This window comes from Elephantulus edwardii, unplaced genomic scaffold (assembly GCF_000299155.1).
Source record: "Elephantulus edwardii isolate Elephantulus edwardi_28Jun2011 unplaced genomic scaffold, EleEdw1.0 scaffold00031, whole genome shotgun sequence".
In the NCBI taxonomy this organism is placed as follows: domain Eukaryota; kingdom Metazoa; phylum Chordata; class Mammalia; order Macroscelidea; family Macroscelididae; genus Elephantulus; species Elephantulus edwardii.
Window position 1 is genome coordinate 8300046 of NW_006399781.1, and position 11714 is coordinate 8311759.

Here is an 11714-nt window from a genome sequence, read left to right on the forward strand (position 1 = left end):
GGCTCCCTCCTCCCTCCCGCCTCCCCAGCTGTCCCGTTCGCGTCATGCCGAGCCTCCCGGCCCCGCCGGCCCCGCTGCTGCTTCTTGGGCTGCTGCTGCTCGGCTCCCGGCCGGCCCGTGGCGCCGGCCCCGAGGCCCCCGCGCTGCCCATCCGCCCGGAGAAGGAGCCGCTGCCCGTCCGGGGAGCGGCAGGTAGGTGGGCGCCCCTGGGGAGGCGCGGGCGGGGTCGTGCTGGCGAAGTGCGTGCCCGCCCGGGGGGTGGGGGGAGCGGGGCGCAGGTGGCTCGGCGCGGCCAGCGGTCTGGAGGGGCGGGCGGGGGCCGCCAGCGGGCAGCGCGCCCCGGGACCCGGGCCCAGCGGGCAGCGCCCCGGGCGGGCACATAGCACGAGTGGGACGAGGGCCGCCAGCCCAGCGCGTTCCTGTAGGCTGCCCCTTCGGCGGGAAGGTCTATGCCTTGGACGAGACGTGGCACCCGGACCTGGGGGAGCCCTTCGGGGTGATGCGCTGCATGCTGTGCGCCTGCCAGGCGGTGAGTTGACCCTTCGGCCAAGGCCAGGTCCCTAGGGTGCGGGACAGCGCAGGGGTCCGGGGTGGTCGACTTGTGCCCAAGAGGGGACTTGCTGGCCTGTTTTTTCCAGAATAGAGGGCTCGCCCCCTTTAAGTCTCAGGTGTTGACTTTCATTGATCGCCTGTCTGTGGCATCCTCTGTGCCAACCCCGTTATGTGTCTCCCAATTCTCACTGTAACTCTGCGAGACATCTAGACATCGTTATCCTCATTATACACGTAGGGACCCCAAGGCCCAGAGGGAGTGGTCCGACTCCGAGGCCCAACCCCATCTCCCTCCCTGGGGTCTCCGGGGCTTGCCCACCTGTGCCCTGCACTCACTCTGCTTTCTGTCTTTTCTTGGGTAGTCTCAGTGGGGTCGCCGCGCACGGAGCTTGGGGAGGGTCAGCTGCAAGAACATCAAGCCTGAGTGCCCAGCCCTGAGCTGCAAGCAGCCGCACCAGCTGCCCGGAGACTGCTGCCAGACCTGCCCTCCGGGTAAAGCCCGCTCCACGCGGGGGAAGGGCGGCAGGGGGGCTCGGAGCCCTCTGCGCGGTGAGCTGAGCCCGCGTCCTCCAGCAGAGCATGGCGGCCCTGAGACGCAGCCGTCGGGCCTGGCCTTCGAGTATCCGCGGGACCCGGAGCACAGCAGCTACAGCGACCGAGGGGAGCCCAGCGCTGAGGAGCAGGCACGCGGCGATGGCCACACGGGTAGGCTAGCCTCGAGGGAACGGGCCATCTGGGCAGGACTTCCATGGCGGTAACGGTATTTGGCGTTTCCCTCTTTGCCCTCCCAGACTTCGTGGCACTGCTGACTGGGCCGAGGTCGCAGGCGGTGGCTCGGGCCAGAGTATCACTGTTGCGCTCTAGTTTACGCTTCTCCATCTCCTACCAGAGGTGAGAAAGGGGTGAGGAGGGCTCCTCTCTGAGGAGGAGAATGGAGGGCTGGGAGGGACTGCTTCTGGCCCAGGCTAGGAGACTAGGGCTCATCTGATTCTCTCCTTCCTAGCCTGGACCGCCCCACCAGGGTTCGCTTTTTGGATTCAACTGGCAGCACCTTGTTTGAGCACCCTGCAACCCCTACACAGGATGGCCTGGTGAGATGATGCCACTTGCAAGCACTTACCCTGTCTGAGTACTGTGCCAGCAGCTGACCATGCATTGCCTCCTTTGGTCCTCCAAACAGCCCAGTGGAAGGAAGGGGACTAACATTATCATGCCCACTTCACAGACGAGGGAAACAGGTTCAGTGGCAGAATATGATTTGCTTAAGGTCATACAGCAGGTAGTTAGTGGTGGAGCCAGGATTTGACACCAAGCATTTGGCTCAGCGTTCCCTTCTTAAGCCTGCTAGGAGTGTTCTCCTCACCAGGGCCGGGCTGTCCTGTGCACTGAGAAGGCCTTCTTGTCTTTGTGCTCCAGGTCTGTGGGGTGTGGCGGGGAGTGCCTCGGTTGTCCCTGCGGCTCCTTAGGGCAGAGCAACTGCACGTGACGCTGGTGACATCCACTCACCCTTCAGGGGAGGTCTCAGGGCCTTTCATCCGGCACAGGGCCCTGTCTGCAGGTGAGGGGAGCCAGCTGCCCTGAGGAGAAGTTCAGAGGCATTTCTGTGTCCAAGAATGGGGTGAGCTGAGGAGGGACCTTTTGAAGTGTCTCTTACAACTTGCCATCCCGTCCACAGAGACTTTCAGTGCCATCCTGACTCTGGAAGACAGCCCACAGCAGGGTGTAGGGGGCATTGCTCTACTCACGCTCAGTGACACAGAGGACTCTTTGCACTTTTTGTTGCTCTTCCGGGGGCTGCTGGAACCCACGAGTGGAGGTAAGTAGGATGGAGGGGAAGCACGCGAGGGGGCTGACGGAGCACCAGCTTCTCAGATGTGTCCACACGTGGGGCTGTTGCAGGACCAGCCCAGGCTCCCTTGAGGCTCCAGATTCAACACCAGGGGCAACTCCTGCGAGAGCTCCAGGCCAATGTCTCAGCCCAGGTGAGTGAGGGTCTGGCTCGTGCTACCACCCACTCAGGTCTCTCGCTGCTGCCACCACTCCCTGCTCTGTCTCCAGGAGCCAGGCTTTGCCGAGGTGCTGCCCAATCTGACAGCCCAGGAGATGAACTGGCTGGTCCTGGGGGAGCTGCAGGTGACTCTGGAGAGGGTAGGCGGGCCAGAGCTGCGCATCAGTGGACACATTGCCCCCAGGCAGAGCTGTGACGGTGAGGCAGGGTAGGGCCTGGCACTCTGATCATGGGCACACACAACTGAGGGCCACAAACAAGGCCGGGGGTGGGGAACCTTGGGGAGGTGTGGAAGAGGAGCTAGAGTGACTGTGGGCGAGCCTGCTGCCTGTTTCTTCCCACTGCAGTCCTACAGAGTGTTCTTTGTGGGGCCGATGCCCTGATTCCAGTCCAGACGGGAGCCGCTGGCTCAGCCAGCCTCACACTGCTTGGAAATGGATCCCTGGTCTACCAGGTGAGAGTTGGTGGCTATGGAATACAGGGAAGGTGGTAGGGCAGGTAGTTGGCCCACGTGGTTCAGCACTGGGCCTTCTTTGCCACTCTAAGTCACCCGCCCCCAACGCTGCTGACCAGGTCCAAGTGATAGGTGTAATGGTTCAGCACTGGGCCTTCTTTGCCACTCTAAGTCACCCGCCCCCAACGCTGCTGACCAGGTCCAAGTGATAGGTGTAAGCAGTGAGGTGGTGACCATGACACTAGAGACCAAGCCTCAGCGGAGGAACCAGCATACTGTACTGTGCCAGATGACTGGATTCCAGCCTACAGGACACATGGTGAGGACTCCAGGCAGAATGGGGCTGCAGCGCAGGACCAGGGTCAGGACAGTCAGGGCGTGGGTTGGGGGAGGCTAGCTGGGGTGAGTAGAGACATTCAGCATCATGTCTAGGTCCTTTGGTTGTTTTATTTGGCCGGTTTTTAGTAATTTGAGCTTGGGGACTGAAATCCAAAAATACTCAGATATGAATCCTGTCCCCAGCAAGCTCATACATAGTCCAATAAAAAGACCAGATGATAATAAACGTGATACTAGTGACTGTTATGTATTGAACTTCTCTGTGTGTCAGATACTGCACAGGTTGCCTTACTTGTATTATTTCTGGCCCTCACAATACCCATTTTATAGATGAGAAAGGCTAAGGAACTGCTCAAGAGCGCATAGATAGGAAGAGGCAGAGAAGGGACTTGGGATTGCCTGGAAGTTTCTTGTCCAGTGTGTTGTGTGGAAGGGTGTGCACACAGTTATAGTGGGGACACAGCACATCCAAAGGCTTCAGAACCTTGAACTTGTATGAAGGCCAAGGAAGGGTTCATCTGGGGTCTGGGAGGCTGCCTCTGGAGCTCACTCTCCCTTGCTCCCCAGGCTGTGGGTGTTTGTCCTGGGCTGGGGGCCCGAGGGACTCATATGCTGCTGCAGAATGAGCTCTTCCTGAATGTGGGCACCAAGGACTACCCAGATGGAGAGCTTCGCGGGCACGTGGCTGCCCTGCCTTACAGTGGGCGCCGGGCCCTCCATGATGGTGAGAACCCTCGGGGTCTGCCTGCTCTGTCGTGTCTCCTAACTGGTGCCTGAAGCAGGCAAGGGACGGTGCTAGAGGGCCTGGCATGTTTTTGTGTGTGCTGAGCCTTCAGGCTGCCAACTGGAGAAGGTATGGTTGTGCACAGTGGTCTTGTTGGCAGACTCAGCCTGTACTGTGATCTGAGAGCAGCTGCTCAGAGTCTCTGGGTCTATGGACAGTGTTTCCAATCATCGAGTCTGGCTTGGGGAATACAGGGGATGCTGAGATTGATGGGCTGTCTTCAGCCACTTTCTCATTTGTGACCTCTCCTCTCTCCGGACCCAGTGCTGCCTGTGCCCCTGGCAGGAGCCCTTGTGCTGCCCCCTGTGCGGAGTCAGGCAGCAGGGCATGCCTGGCTCACCCTGGACACCCACTGTCACCTGCATTATGAAGTGCTGCTAGTGGGGCTTGGTGGCTCTGAACAAGGCACAGTCACTGCCCATCTCCTTGGGCCTCCTGGGACGCCAGGTGCCCGGCGGCTGCTGAAGGGATTCTACGGTCCAGAGGTGAGCACACGACTCTTTAGCAGAAAGGGCTGCCTGAGCCCATGTCAGTGCGAGCCAGCCAGGTAACGGGGTCAGACAGACCTGGGTTAGACAGACCTGGGTGTGAATTTGACTCAGCCACTTGTGCAAGTGACAGACTCTTGGAGGTAATTGGAATAAAGCACTTGCAGAGAGATGGCATTTGTTACATATCCTCCTTCTGAGTCCTGGATGGATTCTCTTGGTGTGTCATAACCTCGACTTCCCTTGAGGGGAGTGAGAGGGTTGCAATGGATTGGGGTCAGAGAGACCTGCCTTCTGGGTGCTGTACCTTTGCTGCTGGATGGAGCTATCTTAGTCAGAGACCTTATTCAACCTCCCTGGATCTCCTTGGATCTTTCTTCGTCTGTGACTGCGGGCAGTGGGCTCAGCCCCTCATGCCTAGTTCCTGTTCTTTGTCTAACTCATTGGCTGCAGGCTCAGGGTGTAGTCAAGGACCTGGAACCGGAGCTGCTGCAGCATGTGGCCCAGGGCACAGCCTCCCTACTGATCACCACCAAGGGCAATCCTGGAGGGGAGCTTCGAGGGAAGGTAGATGGGCAGTGCAGGTGGTGGGGACGTGCAGAACTGGACTACTGCTGTGTCCACATGGGCCATTCATGGGCTTCCTGGGAGCCTGGGGTGGGGGGTACTAGCAAACTCTAGCTGTTTGGGAGGATGAAATCAGAAAAGATATACAAAGAGGCGTAATGGGACCATCCTGTCACTGGATACAGCTAGATGATTGCTGTGGCCTATGGCATCCTTCTAGGGAGTTCTGGTGTCCTAGTGATAAGAAGCTGCACTGCAGTCCTAAAATGAACGCAGTTCAAATCCACCAGCTGCTTCAAGGGAGAAAGATGGGCAATTTACTGCTTCTGAAAACTTGCTGGAGAGTCAGCAATGAATCAGTTCTGGCTCGATGGCACACACCACCACCAAAATGGCATCCTTCTGGGGTGCCTGATCCCCCAAGGGTGTGGGAAGGGCGGAGTCTTGCTGACTGGTTAGTAAGGGAGAGCCATAACCGGGATGGGGAGCCGGGAGCTGTGGGGCTGCCCCAACGTGCCTCGCCTTCCAGGTGCAGATCGCCAATGGCTGCGAAGTGGGCGGCCTGCGACTGGCTGCGGCGGAGACTGAGAGGGCGCAGGGAGCCCCGGATCCGGATCCTTCAGAGGCGCCCAAGGTCCTGCCAGTACTGCCTGCTGCTCGCGTCCTGGAGGCCTCAGTGCCCGCCAAACCTGGTGTCCCTGTAAAGCTCCGGGATTCCAACTCGTGCTTCTTTGAGGGGCAGCAGCGCCCCCATGGGGCTAGTTGGGCGCCTAACTACGATCCTCTCTGCTCTCTCTGCACCTGCCAGGTTGAAGGCTAGGGGGCGGGTGGAGAGGAGAGGGGTGCACTGGAACCTGGAATCCAAGGCAAGAGACCTGGGTTGGTCTTTCTCTGCAGAGACGTACAGTGATTTGTGACCCCGTGGTGTGTCCCTCGCCCAGCTGCCCACAGCCAGTGCAGGTGCCAGACCAATGCTGCCCAGTTTGCCCGGGTGAGTGCCTGGCAGAGGACGAGAGGGGCGTATGGGGGGCAGCCAGACAGAGGATAGTTAGAGAAGGAAGGAGGGAAGGAGGGTCACCCTCTGCCTTAGACATGCCTTTGGCTCCACAGAGAAACAAGACATCAGAGACCGGCCAGGGCTGCCTAAAAGCCGGGACCCAGTAGAAGGTGAGCTGGAAGTGTGTGCAGAGGTGGGGGGGTCCAGAACAACTGGTGGGTGGGGCTGCAGGGGGAGAGGAGGCTGAGACTGTTTATGTGTGCACGGATGAGAGCAGAGGAGCACAGATACCACTTGACACTTGACAGGCCTCAGCAGTGTTCTTGGCCTCTGAGTGGTTTCTGGGTTAGGTTAGTGTGGAACTTGCCTAACATCTGGGGTTCAGCTGATGAGCTCAGCACTAACTGCAGTTGGTAACTCTCCCCCTCACCCGCAGGCTGCTATTTCGATGGGGACCGGAGCTGGCGGGCAGCGGGTACCCGGTGGCACCCGGTCGTGCCTCCCTTTGGCTTAATTAAGTGTGCGATCTGCACTTGCAAGGTACGGCTGCTCAGTGCTGTGAAGCCTGAGCCCAGGCCTCTCCAGGGCTGTGAAGCCCGTGCCCAGGCCTCTCCAATGCTGAAACTCTGCTTGGGCCCATCTCAGCCTCCAGCCAGGTCTGGGAGGGGGCTGCCAGGGGAAGAAAGTTTGTCCTCGGTGGGGATGGAAACAATCCCAGAAAGGTCCTGTAGGCTTTGAGAGTCTGCTTTAGGTAGGAAGAAGGCCAGGACTGACCTGGGGGAGAATTCAGTCTCTGCCCTAGGTGACAGTGGGCGTTTTCCAGCACCTCCCCGAGCCTCACTTTCCACTCCTGCAAAGATGCAAGCATAGACCTTGAAGGGTGACAGTGAGCATTTGGGTTTAGTGATCTAAAGCAGCAGCCCAGGATCTCTGAGTAGAAGGTTAGAGAGATGTGCTTGAGATATAAAAAAGGAGAAGGATGAAGCAAAAGGCATATGTATCTAGCTTCTTCGTGACACACCTTACTCAATGAGTCTTTCTAGGAGGGCACCGGAGAGGTGCACTGTGAGAAGGTACAGTGTCCCCGGCTGACCTGTGCCCAGCCTGTCCGTGCCAATCCCACTGATTGCTGTAAACAGTGTCCAGGTGAGAGATGTGAGTGCTATGCTCCTGGGGCAGGTGAGGCCCTTACCACCTTGTCTTGGGTGAGGGGATGCATAATAAAGCCGGCGGGTAGGGGAGAGGGCTGGGAATGTCAGCATTATTGAGCACTATTCTGGGTCTAATCAAGAGTGGGGACTCTAATGTGGTGACGATATTGTGTGTATCAGTGGGATGTGATGGGTTTCATTTCCCACTCCATCCATCCATCCACTCATCCATCCATCCATCCATCTATACATTCATCCATCCATCCATCCACTCATCCATTTACTTACCCCCCCATCCATCTATCCACCCACCTATCCACCTATTATCTGTCATCTGTCCATCCACCTTTCCTTTTACCTGTCTATGCCCCTTCCATTCATCCATGCATCTGTCCACATCTGTTATCTATGGAATGCTGGAAACAGCTAGATGTTGGAGATTCAAAGATGTGAATGAAACGTGGGTAGCCCTCTCAGAGGTCACATCTGCTGACTTCTTCCTCCTTCTCTCCTTCCTTCATTTCCAGCACTGGTATCAGGGTCCCAGCCCCAGCAAGAGGACCCCATGCAGGCAGACAGTCCCCGGGGCTGCCGTTTTGCAGGGCAGTGGTTCCCAGAGAGCCACAGCTGGCACCCACTAGTGCACCCCTTTGGGGAGATGAGCTGTATAACCTGCAGGTGTGGGGTAAGTTGGGACCAGGGGACTTGTATGAGGTGGGCACTTGGCTGGCATAGAGGATCTTCTTGGGCAGAACAGGTTTCCAGAGGGAGGCTCCCAGGAAGACTTCCATGCCCACGTGCCTCTGGGAGACCCTCAGTTTGTGCTGTGTGCTCCCACAGGCAGGGGTGCCCTACTGTGAGCGAGATGACTGTTCGCCCTCGCTGGCCTGCAGCTCTGAGAAGGAGAGTCGATGCTGCTCACACTGCACACCCCGAAGACGTGAGTAAGGGTCAACTGGGAGGGCAGGGAGCACCCACTGTGTGCCAGGACCCTCGCTGCCAGTTCCCAAACGCACGTAATAGCAAATGCTGTCCAGCCCCTTCAATCCTCACGGCCACCTGGAGGGCCTGTTATTTATTACCTTTGTTTAATAAACAATCTTGTTGAAGCTTAGAGCAATTAAGCAACAACTGGACTAAGATCACACAGCTGGTGTGCACTGACTCGCTTCCACAAGTCTGACCTTTCTGAGATTGGCCTTCCGGCTTGCCCCCACACCACCGCTCTCTTCTCCTGTCCAGCAGCCCCAGACACCAAGACTGATCCAGAGCTGGACAAAGAAGCCGAAGCCTCCTAGGGGCAGCCCAAAAACAGCAGATGACCAAGAGGACGGGGCCTGGGCTGGGGAAGGGACAGTGAGGAGGTTCCAGTATTTTTTATTTTTTTTGGAAAACCAAGTGCCTTTGGCTCCTCTCTTTGGCCCCTTCTCCCTCCCCCACTACCTCTGGGAACCACAACTCCACAAGGGGGAGGGGCAGACCAAGGCCATATCCACTTCCACTCCCTCCCTGACACCCTCTAGTCCGCCCCTTCCCATTCTGCCCTGGAAGCCCTTTCCCTCTGTACATAACATCACTGGCTTGTTTGGATTTTTAATTTATCCTCACTCAGCACCAAGGGTCTCCCTACTCCACTCCTGCTGCCCCTGAGCTGAGTAGAGTCATTATTGGAGATTTTTGTATTTATTGAAAAAAAAAAGTTTTTTCAGTCTTTTGAGTTTGTGGTTGTCCCTTTGTGGCTAGGGACCTGGGTGGGTTCCATGGAGAAGGGTCTGAGAGAGAGTAGGGCTGTCCTCTGAGCCTTGGTGAGCAGGTGGGGAGCTGAGGAGAGAGGATGAGGGGCTGTTGGTCTGAATTCTTTAGGGAGGATTGAGACTGCACTCGAGGTAGACTTAGCCTGAAGAACTCAGGCAACTTTGTTGGAAGTTTAGATTCAAGTTTAGTTTCTATTGGTCTGTCCTATGCTAGAATTTTTGCTGACACCATAATTGAAGTTGTTCCAAACAGAGAAACAAAATTGTCCCAAATCTTTGCCTTCTTTGGCTAAAGGGAGGAAAAAAAATCTTTCTTGTTATCCCTGTTTCCTGGGAATTCTGGGGCAAATCTGTATCTGCATGAATAGGACTCAGCCCCAGGCCAGTCCAGTTCTTGGTTGAGCTTATTTTGGGACCAAGTAATGCTGACAGAAACTGGAGGTTCCCAATAGTGGCTATTGTTCTTGGGTATCATCAGGTCAACTATGACTCACAGCAGCCTTGTGAACAAACAGGGCAAAACCTTACCTATCCTGCACCGTTCTTGCAATCCCTGCCATGCTTGCACCCACTGTGACCATGTCAGTCCATCTCCTTCAGGTTCATCCTATCATTGATCTTCTACCTTTCCCCAAAGGATGTATTTTTCCAGGGACTTATCCTTTCTGATAACATGTGTGAAGTATGTGAGACAAAGTTTCATCTTTGTCTCTAAGGAGTATCCTGGTTGTACTTCCTTCAACACAGAATGCTTTATTTTGGCAGTCTATGGAAAGGAGATTGAAACTGTAAACAGCTTCATCTTGTTTGGATCCACAAGTAATACCCTTGCTACAAGTAGTCAGGAAATAAGGAGATACATTGCACCGGGAAAATCTGCAGTTAGGGACCTTTCCAAATTATTGAAGAGTAGTGATGTCAGTTTGAGGACTAAGGTGTGTCTGATTCAGGCCATAGTCTTTTCAATTACTAGCTATGCATCCAAGACCTGGACAGTGAATAATGATTACAGAAAAAGGATTGACTCCTTTGAGCTGTGGTATTGGTGAAGAACACAGAACATTCCATGGACGGCCAAGTGAACAAACAGATATATCTTGGAGAGGGTGCAGCCGGAGTACTCTTTGGAGGCAAGAATGATGAGGCTTTGCCTCACATACTTTGGACATGTTGCTAGGAGGTGCTATTCCTTCTAGAGGGACATGATGCTGGGCAGGGTGGAGGGTTGGTGAAGGTGAGGAAGACTCTCAACCAGGTGGATTGACATGGTGACTGCTGCAGTGGGCCCTTGTGTGTTAGGAAGTGTGAGGATGATGTAGCATAGAACAGAGTTCAGATCTTTTCATGGGATCTCTATGAGTTGTGCTTTACTCAATGGCACCTAACAATAACAACAACAAGAGCTTCTCTAACACCACAATTCAGAGGCATCGATTCTTCTTTGGTTGGCCAATGTCCAACTTTTAGATGCGTATGAAATAATGGAAAGTACCGTAGTTTGTATCAGGCACACCTCCGTCTTTAAGGCACACATCTTTACTCTTTAGCTCTTTAGAAAGGTCCTTGGTAGTAGATTTGCCCAATGCAACACATCTCTTGATTTTGTGATTGCTGCTACCTTGGGTGTTGATATTGGATCCAAGTAAAATGAAATCCTTGACAACTGCAATCTTTTCTTTATCATGATGTTGTCTACTGGTCCAGTTGTGAGGAGTTTGGTTTTCTTGATGTTGACATGTAATCCATATTGAACGCTGTACAGTCTGCTCTTCTGCAGTAAGTGCTTCACTTGAAGAAGACTTCTTCAGTTTCTGCAAGCAAGGTGGTGTCATCTACGTAATATAGGCTGTTGATGAGTCTTCCTCCAGTTCTGATGCAACAGTCTTCTTCATATAGTCCAGCTTCTCAGGTTGTTTTCTCAACATATAAATTGAATAGTTATGGAGATAACTCATGGTTGCTGTGATGCTAAACACTGTGACGCTGATGTGTCAAATGCAATAATGGTTATCCATGATGGACAGTGTTTGGTGGAGCTCCCGGATTAAGATAAGCTTGGGAGAAGAAGTGGCATCCACTTCCGAAATAGCTTGCCTCCAGAAATTCTGTGAATGTGGAGAAATGATGAAAGTTACACAAGTGTTCAGATCTTTCATTCATAGGGTCACTATGAGTCGCCTACAACTCAATGGCACATAACAACAACATGGAGACCATAGGGAACAGAATAGGGACAGAGATCTAGCCTTTCAGATTTATCTTTGTATCAAGGATGTGGGTTAAACAAAGTCTGGAATGACATCTTCTGGTAGGGTGGTCATTAGATGCTATTAGTGATGTCACGTGAACAGTAGAACCGTCTTGTAGGGCTTCCTGCACTGTAATCTTTTCAGAAGCATGTTAAGTGTTTTATCTTGTAGAGTCACTAAGTGAATTTGAACTATCAACCTTCTGGTCAGCAATTAAATGCTTAACTGTTGGACCACTAGGGCTTGTTGGAGTTGGATGGGGAAGGGAAAGCTTCCACTTTGTATTCACTGCTAGGCTATGCAATGCTATGGCGTGGGTGTTCAAGAGCTGTTGCCATAACTTCCTGAATCGTCTCGTTTCAGTTCTGCGC

General features: G+C 54.5%; 1 protein-coding gene across 1 annotated transcript; it reads left to right on the forward strand.

Annotated features, from left to right (window-relative positions):
• The first annotated feature begins 44 nt into the window (after window positions 1-44).
• Window positions 45-8638, forward strand: CHRD (chordin). The gene is made up of 23 exons (XM_006884162.1): window positions 45-192; window positions 426-529; window positions 915-1044; window positions 1129-1257; window positions 1344-1443; window positions 1556-1643; window positions 1969-2110; window positions 2228-2368; window positions 2452-2534; window positions 2611-2758; window positions 2908-3014; window positions 3214-3333; window positions 3921-4077; window positions 4402-4622; window positions 5079-5192; window positions 5722-6000; window positions 6090-6183; window positions 6303-6359; window positions 6626-6729; window positions 7233-7335; window positions 7868-8025; window positions 8181-8280; window positions 8586-8638. The coding sequence occupies exons 1-23, from the start codon at window positions 45-47 to the stop codon at window positions 8636-8638; spliced, it is 2880 nt and encodes a 959-aa protein (XP_006884224.1).
• The last annotated feature ends 3076 nt before the right edge of the window (window positions 8639-11714 follow it).